The sequence below is a fragment of the Lepidochelys kempii genome, chromosome 11, assembly GCF_965140285.1.
Source record: "Lepidochelys kempii isolate rLepKem1 chromosome 11, rLepKem1.hap1, whole genome shotgun sequence".
Lineage (NCBI taxonomy): Eukaryota > Metazoa > Chordata > Testudines > Cheloniidae > Lepidochelys > Lepidochelys kempii.
In genome coordinates, this window is record NC_136390.1 from 42542003 (window position 1) to 42564397 (window position 22395).

Sequence of the window (22395 nt, forward strand, 5' to 3'; positions counted from 1 at the left end):
CAAGTAAGGCACTCAACCTACCTTAGATCTCTGTGCCCATACTAAATTATCTGACAAACATAAAAAGGAATAATATCTTATTTCATCTAACAGATTCATTTGAATAGTGACCACAGAAGCAGAATTCTCCAATCTTAATTTTACAGCAATGGGGCTGCTTTACAGTCTTAACAGTCATTCACACTACTCATACAGAAATATTCCAAATTCCTGAACCAAAAAGAAAAAGGGTATATCGAAGGCAACCATTCTCCCAGTCTTTGCTGAGGGCCTGATTCTGTGAACCAAGGAGAACATTCAGCACCTGACAGGTTGGGCCCTGTGATTCCAAATGGTAGTCAATTATCCAAGTATAATTAGACAGAGCTAAAGCACCTCTGTAGATTAACCTAATTTGCCCAGCAGTATTAGAGCACTTAAGTGATAAGAGCAAAAGTCAGTGTGGTGGGACATCATCTCCTTAAGTGTCAGAGACATGTATATATGAGACAAATAATTAAATTACTGCTCTGTGGTGTACAGTATTAATAGTACACCTACAAGGAAGGGAAGATGCTACACTGGCTTCTCTACAGGGACACAGTATTATGAAACAAAGGTGCCTTGTGTTAGAAATACAATGCACCTTTGTGCATTTCCTAGATTTTTAATATCTTTAATATCTTGTGTAATGTATGTATGTATTTTTAACTCATGTTCTTAATAGGCAGTAATGCAGGTGAACCCCTGATAGGTGCCAGCAACTTTAACTTCACCTTCGTGACATTATTGTGTGACCATTACATTAACATTCTTTGGACACGCAAACTCTTTCATAGGACCTGAGGGGTTAATTGGAATCAGCTGGGTGACAGTCTTTTAGTACACATCCTCTTAAATAAAATGCAGGAATAAACAGTGGCCAGCTGAGAACCTAATTTGAGTTAGCAAAGATAAAAGGAAAGAAAGAATTCAGATTGGAAGCAGCAGAAATACTGAGGAAGCAGGGAACTGAGATGTAGTCCATAGTTGGAGACTGGCTAGAGTGTGACTAACTGATCCTTTCTGAGCAAGACACATTGGAATTTCAAGGCTAGATCTTCTGCAGAGCATGGATTATTGTAAGAAAAATATCTTTACATTTAATTTGGGAGTTTTGGCTCCTAAAGCAAGAACAGTTTGTATGGTCTTTTTATGTATCTGCTTTACTACAACCACAGAATGAAAGTAATGTAAGGTGTCAATTGCTCTAAGTTAATATGAATGGAAAATACCTCTCTCAGCAATCTATAGAAAATATTTCTTGCATATTACTTTAAAGTGTTCTTTATATTCCGCATGTCCTCACACTGGAAACTAACTTATTATTCCACTCACCCACTTTTACCAGGCCTTAAATAATAATAAAACACTCTTAATGGCTGCTTGTATGCTTAAGTAATTATTAGTGATCTTGTTTCAGAATGAATGGGTACCATCCCTTTAAGTGTAATCCCTCCCACAGTGCATGCTAGAGGGAAGAGAGGAAGGAGATAAAAGATAAGGAGGATGTGGCAGCCCAAATGCACTGAAGTGGACTGTGCAGGAGCAGCTACCTAAAAAAAAGGGTCTCTTCACAGTGTGAGGGACATTCTTGGTATTGACAAGGCTGTGTGGTCTTGGACGCCTCTGTTAGAAGCAGCACTAGGCACAAAATAAATAGATTGACTTTTTACCTTCCACAGAGTTATGTTTTATTTATAAATTATACTAAATGTACAGAATGATTGTTATAGACATCTATCCAGGGACTTGTGAGGGAACATTTGTGAGAAAAGAGTTGACAATCTCATCAAGTTAACCCACAGGATTCTTCAGCACTCAATGTCTTTATAAATATTTGAAAGGAAAGCATTTACCATTGAAGGACAGTTGCATTTTTAATGGTACTTTTTTGTTGATAGGGGTGTGCGTAAAGAGGCTTTAACGCCACACCCCACTATCCTCCCATGAACGCTACCTGGTAAGACTGAAGCAGTGCTGGTAGAAAGAAAGTATTTCAAACAACTTGTAACAGCTAGACCTTACCACTGCCCTTGATTGTTAAAGTGGTGTGCTGTCTCAGCCCCTACTGGGCGTATCACTTCTTCTGGACACTCAAACAACAAGTACCCAAGAATGTCTTCATCCATCTATGGACCTACTAGGGTGACCAGACATCCCGATAAAAATCCCAATTTTTAGTTCTTTGTCCTGAGTCCCGACCAATGCACGGTCAGGACGCCATTTGTCCCGATATTGTGGCTTTGGCCGCTCTGGCTGTTCTTTTCTGCTTTGGCAACTCTGGTCTGGTTGCCCCCCCCCTTTTCTTTTTTGCTTCCCCCATGTGTCCCGATATTTTGTTTGTTTCATCTAGTCACCCTAGGACCTACGCAAGGTGGTCTATGCTTTCATTGGCTCCAGGGCAAATGACTGCAATACAATCTGATTGGGATCAACTTGAAGGCCATCTGGAAACTACAACTAGTCTAACGTGCTGTGTCTGCTAAGCAAGACTGACCAACAAGGATACATCATGCTCTTCATTGACTCCAATTCAGATTCCAGATCAGTTTCAAGTTTCTGGTCCTTAGCTTTAAAGCTCTCAATGATAAAGGGTTAAATATTGTCAGGGACCACCTCTCCCCCCATATTCTGCCACAGAAATTTTGACCAAAGTGTGAAATTCTCACAGGCAGAATGTTCTTTCAGTAAAGGACTATTACATAAAACACTACCACTGAAGATCTGCCTGAGCCTGACCTTTGCCATGTAAGGCGCTCTGGAAGCTCTTTAAGCAGACTTTTCCTCAACACCAGGGGGGCATAAGGACTCAGGTATATTTCTCAATATCATCACCTGAGATGGCAGCCTAAATTAGGGAAGCTAGGTCTACCTTTGGACATATATAACTGTGATCTTAACTTTGTTATGGCTCCTGGATACAATGGTGATGGGTTTATTAGAAATGCATATAGAGATTTACACTACCTCCAGGCTCTTAGTACTAACTAGACTCAGGAGCTAGCATGAGGAGCTTGTTTTCAATTAAGGCATATTGGGAACATCATAAAGATTCACTGTTCTAGATCTCTTTGATCAGCATTGCATGCAGAATCAGACCCAATTTATCGTCATGGAAAGGTAAGAATGGCTGTTACTATTATCAATATTAAAAAAAATAACAAAAATATTGTTGTTGGAGAATTGCTTCTCCAAGACTTTACTTAACTCTTTCCATCTCAGGCAATATGTTGGCACGAGGGACTAGAAGGTCCTTGTTCACAGCCAGTGCAATTACTTTTATTGTAACTTTTCTTGCAGAAGTGTAAGTCATTTCTTATGTAAATAACAATGACTATTAAATTTAATTTGCATCGATCTTAACATACAATTAATCTGCAACTATTTAAAGTAGGCACTTCATTCTGAGAGACAGAGGATATGTAGCAGCACAGCTCAACCTTAGATAGACTTCACTTTTGTAATATTTTAAAATGCCAATATTTTAGTGAAGTAAAAAAATTATGTTAATTTAAATCAGTGCCAGATAATTGACAATCACCTTGACAAACAGGTAAATAAGTATCTATATATTTATTAATTCAATAGAGCTGTCATCTTACATGAAGTATTTAACCGAATCAATTGATCTGCTTGCAGGCCACTAACTCTACTGTGACAATTACCTTCTGAAGGAGGAGGATTTGCAATGATTTGTCAACTATTCAAGGAGTGAAGTGCAGAAACAGCTCTGGCTCTGGGATATTGGGAACTATTGCCATTTCTGCATTAGGCCACTTCAGGTGGAACACACTTTCAACGGAGTCTTTAGGCTTGTCTCCCTAACTCAAAGGACCATAATGGCAGCATAACTTTGCTTTCTGAACAGCCTACAGATTATTTGAAGAACTATCTTTGTATTTTTAGCTGCTGTGCTGAAATGGTATGTTAAGAGCATTCAGCCATGTCAAGCCCACTCCCTTTTTCAATTCTCAAACCCACCAGTTAATGCTCTAACTTTATTAATTCTGTCAAAGGTCATGAAAGTAAAAAATCAGTAAACTAAAACAGTTTTGATTTTCTATTTACACTTGTATATGACAAGCAGTCAAAGGCCTTCAAGTAATCAGTGACACACATAACAAGTGGTCAATTAGAGTCTCATGCTTTTCCCATTAAAAACTAATCTTAAGTCACACAACAATATAGTTATAGATCCCTTACAGCACCCAATGCTTCTGCTCATCATGATGGTTTGTGTTTTGCAATCCTCATCCAAAGACTGCATAGTTTGTCAACTTTGCATCTTTCATGGTCTTTAAATCTTTCTCCTTTGCTAAAGCCAGCTATTAAGGCTCTCCCATCAATCACAATAATTTTTTTAAATTCACCCAAATACACAAATTTCTACTGCTATAAATTAAAGTTAATTTCCATAGAGACATCTCATGTATCCTTGGATTCCCAAACACTGCCACTTACTGAATTTACTACTAGGCTTAGGACTCTAATATTTTATTTTGATGTTTATGGGGTGCTTTGTATCCTCTGCGCTTTTATGATAGAATGTAAAATTACAACCCCAGCCAAGCCTGTGTGTCCTTGTGCTCTGTTTGTTCTTCTCCAGAAATTATTTTTACACATCACCATTTGTCTCACTTATGATGACAGGCAGGCCTGTATCACAAAGCCTGTATTATACCCTGATCAGAATGTCCACAGAGTCTGCAGGTGTGTAGCATATGATTTGGGTACAAGCTGATTTGGGGGGAAGGATAGCTCAGTGGTTTGAGCATTGGCCTGCTAAACCCAGGCTTGTGAGTTCAATCCTTGAGGGGGCCATTTGGGATCTGGGGCAAAAATTGGGGATTGGTCCTACTTTGAGCAGGGGGTTGGACTAGATGACCTCCTAAGGTCCCTTCCAACCCTGATATTCTATGATTCATCCCTACTTTAGACAGAGAAGCTTTTTCCTCCCTTGTGCCATGGAGAAAACATAAGTCTTTATCCCCAAGAGGTGAAAAATTAGGGAGAAGCTATGAAGCTGCAGGATAAGGCTTATGAAGATGCACATTCATAAAATACAGAGCCCTTCAGAAATTATTTTCTCCTCCATCTACTGGAATAATTCCCTTTAGTGAATATTATTACAAGCACCATTCAGATAATAAAACAGCATCTTCTGTCATGTTTAACTTTCTACAATTTTCTTTGCATCTGCTGTTAGACTTGTCCCATTCCAGTTGGCTTATATATTTCAATTTGAGCAACAGGGATTTAATGCTTCCCTTTCTATCACTGAAGACAAAGAAAAACTTCTCAATCTGTATAAACGACTACAGAATGAGTATAGAGTTGCTTTATATGGAGGTTAAATCATTCTAATCATCATTTATATTAATGTAAACAATGGAGAAATATCATTTTTTTAATTAGGGCTGTTGATTAATCACAGTTTTAATTGTACTGTTAAACAATAGAATACCAACTGAAATTTATTAAATATTTTTGGATGTTTTTCTACATTTCAAATATATTGATTTCAATTACAACACAGAATACAAAGTGTACATTAAAAACAAAAAGGAGTCCTTGTGGCACCTTAGAGACTAACAAATTTATTTGGGTCTTTAAGGTGCCATAAGGACTCTTCCTTATTTTTGCTGATACAGACTAACATGGCTACCACTCGGAAAAGTGTACAGTGCTCACTTTATATTATTATTTGTATTACAAATATTTCCACTGTAAAAATGATAAACAAAAGAAATAGTATTTTTCAATTCACCTAATACAAGTACTGTAGTGCAATCTCTTTATCATGAAAGTTGAACTTACAAATGTAAAATTATGTTCAAAAAATAACTGCATTCAAAAACAAAATAATGCAAAACTTCAGAGCCTACAAGTGCATTCAATCCTACTTCTTGTTCAGCCAATTGCTAAGACAAACAAGTTTGTTTGCATTTATGGGAGATAAAGCTGCCCACTTCTTATTTACAGAATCACCAGAAAGTGAGAACAGGCGTTCGCATAGGACTTTTGTAGCTGGCATTGCAAGGTATTTATGTGCCAGATATGTTAAACATTCGTATACCCCTTCATGCTTTGGACACCATTTCAGAGGACATGATTCCATACTGATGACGCTCATTAAAAAAACAATACATTAATTAAATTTGTGACTGAACTCCTTGGGAGAGAATTGCATGTCTCCAGCTCTGTTTTACATGCATTCTGCGATATATTTCATGTTATAGTAGTCTCGAATGACGACTCAGCATGCTGTTCATTTAAAGAACACGTTTGCTGCAGATTTGACAAAATGCAAATAAAGTACCAATGTGAGATTTCTAAATATAGCTATAGCACTCGACCCAAGATTTAAGAATCTGAAGTGGGACGAGGGACAAGGTGTTGAGCATGCTTTCAGATGTCTTAAAAGAGTAGTACTCTAATGTGAAAACTACAGAACCCAAACCATCAAAAAAGAAAATCAACCTTCTGCTGGTGGCATCTGACTCAGATGATGAATACGAACATGCATCAGTCCGCACTGCTTTGGATGGTTATCGAGCAGAACCCGTCATCAGCATGGACGCATGTCCTCTGGAATGGTGGTAGAAGCATGAAGGGACGTATGAATCTTTAGTGCATCTGGCATGTAAATATCTTCCGAGGCCAGCTACAACAGGGACATGTGAACGCCTAATCTCAATTTCAGGTGACATTGTGAACAAGAAGCAGGCAGCATTATCTCCTGGAAATGTAAACAAATGTGTATGTCTGAGCGATTGGCTGAGCAAGGAATAGGACTGAGTGGACTTGTAGGCTCTGAAGTTTTGCATTGTTTTGTTTTTGAATACAGTTATTTTTTGTACATAATTCTACATTTGTAAGTTCAACTTTCATGATAAAGAGATTGCACTACAGTAGTTGTATTAGGTGAATTGAAAAATACTATTTCTTTTATCATTTTTACAGTGGAAATATTTGTAATACAAATAATAATATAAAGTGAGCACTGTACACTTTGTATTCTGTGTTGTAATTGAAATCAATATATTTTAAAATGTAGAAAACATCCAAAATATTTAAATAAATGGTATTCTATTATTGTTTAATCACAATTAGTTTTTTAGTTGGTTGACATCCCTATTTTTTTTTATAAATACAGCCATTAAACAAACAGCGACAAATATCAGCATATCATAAAAAAAAACAGTGTATTAACTTTTGTACAGTACCGTATTTTTAAGGGGCTCTGGAAGTTTCTAATGCAGACAATAAATGTTTAGTTTGCTGGAGAAGGCTAGGGTCTGCAGCTTAACTGCGGATACAACTACTTTGTATTGTGCGCTATCACTATCCATAAAATATCTTTATATAGCAGAAACAAGGTGGGTGAGGCAATATCTTTTATTGGACCAACTTCTGTTGGTGAAAGAGACAAGCTTTCGAGCTACACAGAGCTCTTCTTCAGGTCAGGAATAGGTACTATCTGCTCAATCTTGTATTTAGCTGTAACACTCTCAGTACCTTTCCCAAACAGAAGGTGGTCTAATAAAAGATATTACCTCACCAACCTTGTCTTGCTAATATCCTGGGACCGACAGGGCTATAACAACAATGTATGTTATATAGCAGGCAATTTTTTAAAAAGGCAAGGAAATATTTCCTATTATCCAGTGTTTGGGGTCACTTTCTGCTAAGCATTTCTGAAACACATACAATATTTTACACAAGTGACACAGCATTTATATAAAAATGCGTATTGTGTATCACACAATTTTAATATTCTTTATAAAACTTAGCTGAAAGTGGTAAATTCTCATAATGTGTTGCATGAAGACACTAGTGGGGTCTATATTGACCATGTGAACCAAAAACCGTTCAAATGCTCACCTTGTTAGCTGAGGTGTGACTCTGATGGGGCTGGGAGGATGCTGGAGCAGGCCTAAGGGTATAGCATGGGCATGGCCTACACACCCACCCTCAAGTTTGTAGTACCTGGGGCCATGGGTGCCAGTTGAAGTCCACACTAGAATAACCCTGCTGGGTAACTTGGGGCGTTACTCCAGCTTGGTAATAGTTATAAATGAAATTGCAGCCTCTGCATTTATCCATGCTATGGAGTGTGCGTCTCACTAGTTACATCTACACTGCAAAATACACCTCCATGGCAGAGTGTGTCAGAGCCAGGTCAACTGACTAGGGCTCAGTCCAGCGATGGGGAAGGGTATCAGGGTATATTTACCTGCAATAAAACACCCACGGATGACCTGTGTCAGCCGATTCATGCTTGCGGGGCTCAGGCTGCAGGGCTATAACACTGCAGTGTAGATGTCAGGGTCGGGCTGGAGCCCAGGCTTTGGAACCCTTCCCCCAAATGGGGTGCTGGACTCTGGGACTCTTCTCCCTCGCAGGGTCCCAGAACCTGGGCTCCAGCCAGCTGACATGGGCCAGCCATTGGTGTTGTATTGCAATGTAGACACACCCTCAGAGCCCAGGCTCCAGTGCAAGTGGGAACATCTACACTGCTATTTTTAGTCTTGTAGCACAAGCCCAAGTCAGTTGCCCCTGGCTCTGAGTCTCGCTGCTGTGATTATTATTATTTTTTTGGCAATATAGACTGACCCATTGTTTCTATGCCCACATCAATAAGGTTCCAAAACAAATAATGAGACCAGACTCATAAAAACTGGGCTTCGGGCCAATCCAGACTGTTAGCCAAACTTGCCTTGTCTCCAAAATGTATGCTTATAACTTCCAAACAAAGGGTGTGGGATGTGGCAATTACATGACTAATCTCTCTAAGGCTTTTCATCTAAAATTTCAATTTGAGAGAACTACTCAATAGTTCTTGATCTATTTTGTGAGAAAACACATGTACATTTTTATTGATGGAAGTCTGATTTGACAGCATCCATCTAAGAAAAAACAAACAAACAGTGTCCTTCCGTAATAACCTCCTCTACCATCCTTACACTGTACAAACTTTTCTGGCAGTGCAGAAAATGTTATGACACTAAACAACAAAATTCTATTACCTCTTCACAAAATGACAGTACTCTCTTTGAATAGTAGTGAGTACGTGAAGTATGATAAATGTGATAAGAGTTGAATTTACCAAAAAAACCACACAACCACCACCTCCCCCCATGATCTGATGATTTCCAGAACTTCTGTTCAAGGTTTTGCCTTAAATCAAACCCTTGTAGGATGAAAGAAATGCCAGTGCAGAAAGCCCACTCAAGACCCTCCAACACGATGTAAGCCCTTGTTAGGTGGTGTAAGTGGTGTGGAGGACCTTCTGGCAGCCTTCTGCACCTGACTGAACTTTACCTGTAATTAACAGGTGACATTTTCTACTAATATTTTACATCCTCCACTGTTAGGATCTATAGAATTCAGTACTAACAGCCTGATCTTGTGAGGTTCTGAGTCCCCTTAAGTCCCCTCTGAGTTCATTGGGAGTGGAAAAAGCTTCTTAAGTACTGAAGAAAAAGCATATAAGGCCATTTAGACAGTCTATGCCAGTGGTTCTCAAACTTTTTTTTTCGCAGACCACTTGAAAATTGCAGAGTCTTGGCAGACCACTTAATGATCTTTCCAAATGTTGTTTGTACCGTTAGCTAACTACTGTGAAGTGCTTTGGATAAAAGCGCTATATAAAAAAGCCTTAATATTAAAGTTATTTTGTTCTACAAATAAAAGCACACAACTCTTATTTTAATGTCAGTAGTCTTATCTTTCTAATGCAACGGATGTGCCCTCTCTCCCCCCGCCGTGGCGGCCCCTGAGCTGAGGCTAGGGAGGAGGGAGGTCTCTCCCTCTCTCCCCCTCCACAGCAGCCACAGAGCTGAGGCTGGGAAGCAGGGCTGTCTCTCCCCAGCAGCTGCAGCCCTGGAGCTGGGGAAAGTCACCTCTTTTTCTGGCCGCTGCAGCCCTGCACGTCCCAAATTCCTCTCACCCCCTCTTCTCACCCCACTGCCCCTTCCTCCCAAGGCCACAACCTCACCTTATATGTGCATCTTTTCCAGGGTCTAGACACCTAATTAGTGGAGCCACGCCTGCACGGCTCCACTAATTAGGTGGGTGGCCCTTCATTCTCTTGTGTATGATCACCCACACGCGCACCTTAGAGGGAACTATCTGTGGACCACCTGAATGGAGCTCGTGGACCACAGTTTGAGAACCTCTGGTCTATGCTATTAAAAAAAGGTATTTTACTTACAGCTGTCATTTATAGGGGCAAACCAATATTTCAAAATGTTGACCCAACCTATTGATTTGAAACAGTTTTCTTGTTCCCAATAAATGAAGAAGTCTGTAAATAAGATAAACCTATTTTTAATGGAATAGGCTTCATTTGGGACTAGAGATAAATTCTGGAGACATGTTCAAATGCATATTGTTTCTCGTATACATTGGTGAGTCAACTTTGGCAGTCAGAGATGGTCACACCGTACTACTTTCACAGTGCTTTTCAACTGTAGGTCGCATCAAGCACTTTACAAAATTGGATAAGGATTAGTATCAATTTTATAAATGGGGAATCATAGAATCATAGAATATCAGGGTTGGAAGGGACCCCTGAAGGTCATCTAGTCCAACCCCCTGCTCGAAGCAGGACCAATTCCCAGTTAAATCATCCCAGCCAGGGCTTTGTCAAGCCTGACCTTAAAAACCTCCAAGGAAGGAGATTCTACCACCTCCCTAGGTAACGCATTCCAGTGTTTCACCACCCTCTTAGTGAAAAAGTTTTTCCTAATATCCAATCTAAACCTCCCCCACTGCAACTTGAGACCATTACTCCTCATTCTGTCATCTGCTACCATTGAGAACAGTCTAGAGCCATCCTGTTTGGAACCCCCTTTCAGGTAGTTGAAAGCAGCTATCAAATCCCCCCTCATTCTTCTCTTCTGCAGGCTAAACAATCCCAGCTCCCTCAGCCTCTCCTCATAAGTCATGTGTTCTAGACCCCTAATCATTTTTGTTGCCTTTCGCTGGACTCTCTCCAATTTATCCACATCCTTCTTGTAGTGTGGGGCCCAAAACTGGACACAGTACTCCAGATGAGGCCTCACCAATGTCGAATAGAGGGGGACGATCACGTCCCTCGATCTGCTTGCTATGCCCCTACTTATACATCCCAAAATGCCATTGGCCTTCTTGGCAACAAGGGCACACTGCTGACTCATATCCAGCTTCTCGTCCACTGTCACCCCTAGGTCCTTTTCCGCAGAACTGCTGCCTAGCCATTCGGTCCCTAGTCTGTAGCGGTGCATTGGATTCTTCCATCCTAAGTGCAGGACCCTGCACTTATCCTTATTGAACCTCATCAGATTTCTTTTGGCCCAATCCTCCCATTTGTCTAGGTCCTTCTGTATCCTATCCCTCCCCTCCAGCGTATCTACCACTCCTCCCAGTTTAGTATCATCCGCAAATTTGCTGAGAGTGCAATCCACACCATCCTCCAGATCATTTATGAAGATATTGAACAAAACCGGCCCCAGGACCGACCCTTGGGGCACTCCACTTGATACCGGCTGCCAACTAGACATGGAGCCATTGATCACTACCCGTTGAGCCCGACAATCTAGCCAGCTTTCTACCCGCTTTATAGTGCATTCATCCAGCCCATACTTCCTTAACTTGCTGACAAGAATACTGTGGGAGACCGTGTCAAAAGCTTTGCTAAAATCAAGAAACAATACATCCACTGCTTTCCCTTCATCCACAGAACCAGTAATCTCATCATAAAAGGCAATTAGATTAGTCAGGCATGACCTTCCCTTGGCGAATCCATGCTGGCTGTTCCTGATCACTTTCCTCTCATGCAAGTGCTTCAGGATTGATTCTTTGAGGACCTGCTCCATGATTTTTCCAGGGACTGAGGTGAGGCTGACTGGCCTGTAGTTCCCTGGATCCTCCTTCTTCCCTTTTTTAAAGATTGGCACTACATTAGCCTTTTTCCAGTCATCCGGGACTTCCCCCGTTCGCCACGAGTTTTCAAAGATAATGGCCAATGGCTCTGCAATCACAGCCGCCAATTCCTTCAGCACTCTCGGATGCAACTCGTCCGGCCCCATGGACTTGTGCACGTCCAGCTTTTCTAAATAGTCCCTAATCACCTCTATCTCCACAGAGGGCTGGTCATCTCTTCCCCATTTTGTGATGCCCAGCGCAGCAGTCTGGGAGCTGACCTTGTTAGTGAAAACAGAGGCAAAAAAAGCATTGAGTACATTAGCTTTTTCCACATCCTCTGTCACTAGGTTGCCTCCCTCATTCAGTAAGGGGCCCACACTTTCCTTGGCTTTCTTCTTGTTGCCAACATACCTGAAGAAACCCTTCTTGTTACTCTTGACATCTCTTGCTAGCTGCAGCTCCAGGTGCGATTTGGTCCTCCTGATATCATTCCTACATGCCCAAGCAATATTTTTATACTCTTCCCTGGTCATATGTCCAACCTTCCACTTCTTGTAAGCTTCTTTTTTATGTTTAAGATCCGCTAGGATTTCACCATTAAGCCAAGCTGGTCGCCTGCCATATTTACTATTCTTTCGACTCATCGGGATGGTTTGTCCCTGTAACCTCAACAGGGATTCCTTGAAATACAGCCAGCTCTCCTGGACTCCTTTCCCCTTCAAGTTAGTCCCCCAGGGGATCCTGGCCATCCGTTCCCTGAGGGAGTCGAAGTCTGCTTTCCTGAAGTCCAGGGTCCGTATCCTGCTGCTTACCTTTCTTCCCTGCGTCAGGATCCTGAACTCAACCAACTCATGGTCACTGCCTCCCAGATTCCCATCCACTTTTGCTTCCCCCACTAATTCTACCCGGTTTGTGAGCAGCAGGTCAAGAAAAGAAAAGGAGGGAAACGGAGGCACAGAATGGTTAAGTGATTTGCTCAACATCAGACAGCAAGTCAATGGCGCCAGGGAACAGAACCCAGGTAAATTAGACCTATACCACTGCTAGTTTCAGGCAAGAAATCAGGTGATTAAAATGGACAGCTAGAATCAATATATTTTCCAATATATTGAGGGCAATGAAAATGATTAGGGGGTTGGGGCACATGACTTATGAGGAGAGGCTGAGGGAACTGGGCTTGTTTAGTCTGCAGAAGAGAAGAGTTTGATAGCAATTTGATAGAAATTTGATAGCAGCCTTCAACTACCTGAAGGAGGGGTTCCGAAGAGGATGGATCTAGACTGTTCTCAGTGGTAGCAGATGACAACAAGGAATAATGGTCCCAAGTTGCAGTGTGGGAGGTCTAGGTTGGATATTAGGAAACACTATTTCACTAGGAGTGTGGTGAAGCACTGAAATGGGTTACCTAGGAAGGTGGTGGAATCTCCATCCTTAGAGCTTTTAAGGCCTGGCTTGACAGAGCCCTGGCTGGAATAATTTAGTTGGTGTTGGTCCTGCTTTGAGCAGGGGGCTGGACTAGATGACCTCCTGAGGTCTCTTCCAACCCTAATCTTCTATGATTCTACGATTTACTACATTAAAAAAGTTCAATCACAACAGCGTAGACACAAAATGTCAATACATGTAAGGATTACAAGAAATGTGTTCCTTATCTCTGATTGGGAAGATGAATATGTAATCAGACCTAAACGTAGTATTTTCTTTTATGATTTACAGTAATTTGCAAAATACGCTTAATAACATTGAAACAGGAGAGCCTAGAGCGCATATTACATATGCATGAATATATAGATATTTTAAGTAATATTTTTAAACACACACTTAAGAAAGATTGCCATTTATGGGCTTTTTAATAAACAGATGCAATCAATTTTTCCTCTAGTTATTTATTTTAACAAACTATCATTATTTTAAAAATGTATTAATATGAATTTAAAAACAAGTTTCATATCTGTCGTGTTAACAAAGCTATATGGCAACTGTTTTTGGGGTCTTCTACATTACATTAAAGATGATCTGCAAGAGTACAAAGTCTGAAATTTATCCTGCATTTGGTTCTAAATTTATTTATTTATTTTAAAGCCCTCCCCCACCCCACAAATGCAGTTAGTTCTCAGTTGATAATGCAACTCTCTGAAGAAAGATATCCTTCTTCATAAGCCTGGTTGAGGCCAAAAATAGTTCTGTCAGTTCATGACAGGCTGAACTTAGGTCATGTGAAATGTTTTAACATTTTATCTTGTTAATGAACAGACTTATTTATAAAGTGGACAACTTTACTATCATTGTATGGGGAATGCTGAATAGATTATGGAATACATTTCTGTATTAAAGGGCAATTGTCTTTTTGCACAGTAATTAAGTTTAAATATCTTTAGCCGTTCTGGAATATCAGAGGATTGACATTTGTAATAGCAATAATTTCTTTTAAAAAAACAAAGAACCTTCTGATAAAAGTTTATGAATCAGAGGCATTTGCAATATGCAAAAAATTTCCATTTGAAAACTTGGAAAGATTAGTAAAACATCTTAACATATAACTTACTATTAATCAAAAATATCTGATGTAACCATTTAGATTAAACACCTATAAACATATTTAATATTCTTCAGTGGAGTTGAGTTAAAAGTATAAAATAAAAGTCTAATAAAAAAAAGTGTGTTTTAACAGTTGCTTACCCTTTTCTCTGCTACCTCATCTTCTCCTGTAGATTCTTTGCCATCATATGTATCTCTCAGGGTTGGCATATGTTTTTTGTGTGCTGGCTCTCTGTTTAAGGTTGTATATCCTATGTGTTCATAAATTGGATTTATTGTCATCTTGGCAATATATTCTGCTGCCTTGGTTTCAATATAAAGAGTAATCAATCCATCTGTCACCAGGTCATGGATGGACTCAAAACGTTTCTCCCCAACAAAGTGTTTTCCATCGTAGTAGAGTCTGAAGTTCCTGGTTTGATTTCCAAATCTGCCTCAATGAAATGGGAAAGTATACACATAGATATATATTTATTTTTAAAAGAAAGATTAAGCAAGTGATGCCTTGCAAACAATAAAAATACCCTATCATTTAAATCTGTGACTATGCTGTGTATGGTCTGAACGAGGAGGAATATAAAATTAAACTACTGTACACAAGGGTAGAACAACAACAACTGTGGATAGACAGCCAAACTAATGCCTGCCCTAGAACGAGCTATTTGTTCTCTTATCCTGTTTGGACACATCATTATCCTGTGGAAAAAATGAAAAATACTTCACACTCTGTTTAAGGGATTTCTTTAGTACGGCGCCTCTATAGTCTATTGCTTGCCTCTCTGATATGAAAAGTTCTCATAACAGAGTCCTCTATTATAGTACACCAATAAAGAGATTTGATGCAGTGTTAGACCTCTGTACTCCTGTCTTTTTGTAGGAAGAGGCCATTCAGGGTACAGTTTAGCTTTAGTGCCAACAATTACACTGAAGTCAAACTGCTGCCAGAATCTGAGCAGTGGAGGACAGAATGGCACAAGGGCAAGCTTTCTTTATTGCTGGCCAAATGCCAAGGACTAACTCCTCAAGCTTTTTACAAAAGGCCCTCTGTGCTATGCTTCAAGCAAACCTTTGTAATATACAGGATATTTAAGCCATAATCTGATGCTAGTAATTCTGCAGCCTGGTTTGAATAGCATTTTGATGTAACCTTTTAATAACCATAAATGAGTGTGTTGACTCCACCTGACTTCAAGCACCTTTTCAAAAATCTTACTGAAAGCCTGGAACAATTTGCTTTCTGAAGCCATCTGCACATGCGTGAACAGACATCAGTGTGTGCACTTGGTAACTGCCAATGCTTGTCTTGCAAAGAGCATGGAAGCAAGAAGCTGCTTTCATTACTGACTCCAGTGTCACTCCTTGGCCAGACAGCAGTAGGTACTGCTGTTCAGGGTATTAGACTTCTTTATGATATCTAACCAGCCAAATCAATCATAAAAACAAAATACCTCGTCATTAAGATTTCATTTCTGAAATGAAAGCTGCATATTGCTGTTAAAAAACAAACAAACAGAAAACAGAAGTGCTCTACAAAAGTATGCCTTTTGAAGGGAGCCTACCTAAACAGATGAAAGCACAAAATTGTGTGACTAGTATTAGGTTGAAACATAGGTATTCTTCAAAAGAAGTAATTAATGTTCTTGAAAAGGTATGTATTTTAATAACAGAACGTAGGTAAAATTATTGATTCTCAATTAAAATTAAGCATTCTGGTTTTCAATTTAAACTGGAAAAAAAGATAAACCAACACAAACTGCAAATTCAAGAACTGTGCTTTAAAAATAAAAGTTAAGGTTCTTTTCAAGGAGCTTTTAGGGGAGTTCACATCCCGTTCACTAATAAGATGGGATATGAAACATGTATACAAATTAGTGGGTGGAGTATACACAAGATGAATCAAATGTTTCTGTTTACATTTCCGTATAATAAAGGAAGAAGAGTTCACAGAGCAAAACTGAAAGGCAAGAAATTAAAAAACGATAAAGGGTAACATTTTTACACAACACAACATTATCCTGTAGAACTCATTGCTACAAGGCATTACTGAGGGCAAGTACTTAGCCATTTATACAGATAATGAGAACAGCCACAGTTACATTAAAATGGAAATGAAAACCTTTTAGGTATATAAATTATCAAGCTTCAAGTCATATGCCAACCAATATCTGACAGGCCTTAGGAAGAAATTTCTTCTGTGGGAAGATTATTCCATTACTGAGTTTCTTCCTTCTTTCTCTAGTGCACTGATAGTAGTCACTGTCAGAGGCAGGATACTGATCTACAGCATCCATTGGACTTGTCTGGAAATTCCAATGTTCAATTGTTTATCGTTATTTGTTTTGCAACAGAGTTTAGGGGCACCATTCCAGAATCAGAGCTCCCGTGTACTAAGTACTGTACAAACTCAGTCTAAAAAACAATTCCTACCCCAGAGAGCTCACAACCTAGCTTGTGACAAAATGCAACAGGTGAATGATTCAAACTGAGATAACACGCAATTACAGCATCTCACCACATATTTTGGTAAGTAGGGGGGTCAGTTTCTCCATTATACATGTATATATTTAGGGCAATGCACTGGCTTTTTCATTAACTTGTTTTTACTGTGCCAATGAAGAGTTTTGAAAGATTTTATGAAAGGCAAAACAATAGAGACACAGCCAGACTCCTGCACTGAAGACAGGCTCTGCACCTTATTTGTTAAATTATTGCTGAGCACAGTGGTATTTACTCCCAGACCTGATCATGAGATTTATTCCATCGGTGAAATCCTGAATATCCTCACCTCCCAGTGCCGTAAGAATGCTCAGCACATTGGAGCTCTTGTGGGTAACCATCACACACTCCCATTAAAGTCAATGGAAATAACACACACAGCATATCCTTTATGATTTTAGGCTTTTCCAGGAAAGGAAGTCAGAACTGAGTAAGTTTCAGATATATTCAGGACCCTGAGAATAAAGAGCCGTAGAGGCTAATAAACAAAAAGATTGATTTTTATAAAGAAGTGAACAGTTAAGAACAGTGAAGAGCTGTTCAAATCTGTAAAATATGCTCCTATAGAACTTAAGAATACCTGGGTCACAGAATTCTATATAAGCTGAAGGTCACTTATCAAACTTCTTGGCTTTCTAGCAATGAAAGGATCAGGAGAGGATTAATCTAAACAGGAGAAGATAAAGGCTCAGACAAGCTTCTCGGGGCCTGTCATTACTAAGTATATTTGAAGATTGGCAATATTCTTCAGATGTTAATACAAAGTTCGGACAAACACAACAGTAAAATACAGAGGAAGGATGGAAGGACAAATTTTAGGGGACTGATCTTCTTCCCATCAAAAACAAAAAGAGCAGGATCAAGTCCCATGTACATTGATCCACAACATAGTGTTTTTGTGCCTGTTAAAGGTGCTGCACACAACATACCTGACACACAACTCAAAAATAAGGAAATGGAAAGTTAAGGTCCCTAACAGTACATATCCTCTACGCCTTCACCCAGAGATCTTCATCTTACCACTAGCACAACCACTAGACAATGGTTCATAATCTTAATTCTGCATCAGCAGTGATGCCAGCTTTTCAGCATCCACTTCCGCAAACTGACCTCTCTCTCATACACAACACAAACAGACCAGACTTCCCCCCTGTTCACTCTTTGGCACAGTTCTAGGGAACCACACGCTTTCTCTCTGAAAAGCTGTATTTCTCCAGGTACCTAATCAGTTTCAGGTGCATGCTCCTAACCCAGGAGTGCTCTCATAAGCAAGGTACTTGATAAATGGACCTCATGTGTGGTTCTGAAATTCAATCAGCAACACACTAATTTGGAAAAGATACCTGAAATAAATTGTTTTTTCTGCAACAGGTGAAAGTTAAATAGCTTCCCCCTACATTCCAATCCAGCCTATTTCTCTGCTATTCCTTCTTTACAGTATGCAGTTGCGGAGATGTATTTTTTCAAGGTAGTACTAGTAAGGAGAAAAGAGCATCTGATTCTTTACATGGTTATTATTATTACTGTCTAGAAGGCATTTCTCTCTCTTCAACAATTCCAGGTTTTGTTTCCGTCTGCCCTTTTTAAATCTCTTTATTATTCCATAATATTACTATTCTGATGAATTACAACATGTATCTTATGGGTGCAGCTGCATACTCTCTCCACTAAAAAAAAATTGTGTTTCAATCCTTTCGACCTTGTTTTACCTACACAGATATCTTGGTTTCAATTTTTCCATCAGGCCATATTTTTTGGTATTTTTACCTTATCTATAACATTACTATACCTTGTTCATTTCTGCATGACCACGGAACTAAGTAGGTCACACATTTTATGTTTGAACTTCCTGACATTCTCCTTCTAAAGGGAGGCTTTAGCAACAGCTGTTTTTTGTTTAATAAACAGAAAACAAGACATATACAATGTACACTCTCTTTCAGTTAACAGTGGAACACTGGAAGCTTTGCCAAGAAAGAGAATAAAAAATGGACTTTGCATGTCATCATAACATTCTTAGTGTATCTATTGCACATTTGTTTGCAAGTAGCTGACCTAAAGATAAAAGACTTTTTTTAATTCAAAGTTGCTTGAAAGGCGATTGCCCACTGGCAGCCAAACGGGCTAGACAGAGCAGAGAGAATAACACAATCTGGGAAAGTAGATTAAAGTGTAGCGGCAATAGTGGCCAGAAATAAAGGAGTGAAGAGACCAATTAGGTCCCTTATCCCTAAAAAGATGTAATGCAGACTCTCAGCTACCTGCTCTTTATGCAGCAGTCACTGGTGAAACATAGGGAGGATGTTTAATGACTGCAAAACCATCCAGATTTTCGAGAACATTCTTATCCTCTATGCATATGGATTTTAAAAGTACAAATGCAACAGTGTGAAACCAATTGTACAACATACCGCCATTCATCCACCTCTGTAATATGCTTCACTGCCCCAACTTAATATAATTTGCTGTTTAAAAAATGTACCTATGCACTGCTTTAAGCACATGCACTTGTGTGTTTACAAAATACCTATAATTACAAACCAGCATCCAGAGTTAGTGCCACCACTGTCACCCATCCCCCTCACCATCTCTAACTCTCCTAATTCAGAGCATCTGGGAAAACATACAGGATTTGTAGTGTGCGCTGAAGGTTAGCAAACTTGGACTCAGTCTCATCAGGATAGGCAACAAAGTCCACAGCTGATGACCCTTCACTGAAAATGAAGGGACCCTTCACTGCCTCCTAGCAGCCCTCCCAGCTGAATCTGAAGACTGTACACTTTAGTGTGTCAGCAGCTGATCTCAACTGCTGTAGCAGGAATCAAGAGCAGAGGCAGTACCTAACTGATACTACATATGATGAGTGCTTTACAAATACATGTAATAAAAATAACAACAAACAATGGAAGTACATTATGTTTTGTTTTATCTTTAACTGAGTTTCCTTGATTTTTCTCACTTGTCACCTTATACAAATGTTAGAGCCAATTTATTAGGCAAAAATTGTGTTATTAATGTGTAGTAGTATTTTCCTTAACATTGTTCCTAGTTGCTAATAGATACTCTGAAAAGAATATGACTGGCTTTAAAATTAGTATCTTATGGAGATGAAAAGTTTACTAACTCTGACTTCACTATGTTACTCCTGTTTTATGCCCATATAACTTCATTGATTTCATTGGCTTTACACGAACAGGAGTAACAGTGGTGAATCAGAGTCAATAATATGCAAAGTCTCAGTGTGCTTTCTATATATCAGAGAGATTTGTTAAGATGAAATTAAAGTAGTAGGTGCAGATCAATGAGCTGAGAACATTACCTTTCAGGAGATGCAGACTTTAAAAATCCCTCAAATGTTAAAACACAGAAAGCCAAGAGTTAAGATTGCAGTTCTCAAGCAAATCTTAGCAAAGTTATTTGGGTTGAACTTCCTCAGTTTTTAATACAGTCATAAGAGGGAAGCTTACTCCTATGCCCCCTTGGGAAAGTCCCACCAGAGACCTAATGCTAGGGTAGGAGCTGTCAGGAGCAGAGGGGTCCAGGTGAATGGTTAGCTCTGACTCAGGAGCAGTTACAGAACACACTAATTATTCACCGCTTTCTCTGTTTGGTGACCCTCATGGTTAATTGGGTGGTGAAGGTAGAGGAGCACTAGTTCCCCTCTCCTGAACATACCCCACGGAAAGGAAGGGCTAATGCCTCACCTGGACTTGGCAGCGCCTGAGTGGTCAGGTTACACTTTGTGGTCTATTGCCGCTGGGGAAAGGGCTTGAAGCCTTACATTTTTCTTAAAGGAAAGCTTAGGTCTCCAGCAGTCCTCTGATGCCCTATAGTAACATACCTGGAGCAGAAATTTTCTAGAAATGTTATTAAATAAAATATCAATAATTTTTGAAAATTCAAATTAATCAACTAAATTTTGGTTCTGGGAAAAACAGCTCATCTGGGGATATCTAGTAAAACTTGTTTTACCTTCTGATTTTTTGTTAAGGGTCAAAAAGTTGGAATTATGCTTTAACCCTTCTATAATGAGGGTATCATGATTTAGGAACCTAGTGTCCACCAATTTTCAACATTTGCATAAAGATTCTACCTTAATCTCAGGTCTAGCCTTCTAATTTTGAGTCCTATATGAACTGTTTTTTTTCCTGGTAAATTGTAGGAGGGTGGGGGCAAAATCAGGTTTGAAATGGAAACTTCATCAGAATCATCATCATAGAGAGATGACCATCATTCTATAGCATTCTGTAAAAACATGGTCCACATTGCACCTTTGTTTTCACTAATGTGTGTGATTCCCATTGGTTTCATTTAAGCAGTTTTCATACCATGATTATAATCCATCTCTTTGCTTGCATAGTTTTCTCATACTAAAAACAACTTGTTCTTAAATTAGTTTCCTATACCCACATAAATATTTAAATTGTGAATGTAAGAAAACATATGGCTTGAACGGACAGTATTAAGATATAAAAGACAAGAAATTTCCATACCTAATACCTCTTTTGTATCATTTAAAACTGGGGAAAAGAATTTTAAAAGTGTAATTTGCTTTTCACTATTTATGTTTCACTTAGTCTTTCTTTTTCTACCAGGATGACACAAATTGTTTAAGTAGGTTTTTTTGAATAGGCTATTTCACTTGTATTTAGGTTGCAAACATTGGAGTCAAATGTTTGGTTAAAAGCTCCCACTGGATTAAAAATCATCATGTAAAGATTTCCATGAGTCTTAAATTTTGTTAAAGTTGTTTTTACCAAACTCAGTTGTTAAGACAAAATTAAGACTGCAGCTTCGCTAAAGACCAATTACAGACTACCATTGCATTTTATGGTTACTTTTTCCAACACAAGTTTGGCCTCTGAAATTCCTGCAGCCTGAACTCATTTCTTTGGTAAACAGTATACCACACAATACAATTTACTGATCATGCTGTCTTGATTTTGTTCTCCATAAAGTTTCACTGCTTGACTACCATAATATTTAATAAACAATAGCAACACACATTTGTTAAAACTGATTACCGATTTTTAAAAAAGGGAATTAATAGCAAGTAAAGCCTTCTTATTGCAAGAAGTAATGGAATTAACAAAATATTAGTATTTATATTAACCAGGGGAGGTTAGGGATATCTAAAAGTGAGTAAACTACTGGTACGTATAGATGAACAGAAAGTCAAGTAGCTTGGCAGGTAAAAGACAGACAAACAAAAAAACCCAACCATTTTAAGATTCAAAACCTGCCATGAGGTGCTTTTACTGATATTTGCTTTAGTATTGATGGTGCACAAAGCCAAAAACTTTTGTGAATTAGACTTATAATGCTTGGCTAGTGGATAAAATGACAGAAGGGTTTAGGCTATGGCTGAGTAATAGAGTAATAATAATGACAGAGTAGTACTTACATAGCTCTTTTCATTCAGAGATCTCA

General features: G+C 39.1%; 1 protein-coding gene across 4 annotated transcripts in view; it reads right to left on the bottom strand.

The window, feature by feature from the left end:
* CHN1 (chimerin 1) overlaps window positions 1–22395 on the bottom strand; it is a 161862-nt gene that overhangs the window by 61859 nt on the left and 77608 nt on the right. For all 4 annotated transcript variants that reach the window (XM_073305918.2, XM_073305919.2, XM_073305920.2 and 1 more), the window contains one exon: window positions 14611–14899. In XM_073305918.2, the coding sequence (XP_073162019.1) occupies window positions 14611–14899 (289 nt within the window). The remainder of the gene's footprint in view (window positions 1–14610; window positions 14900–22395) is intronic.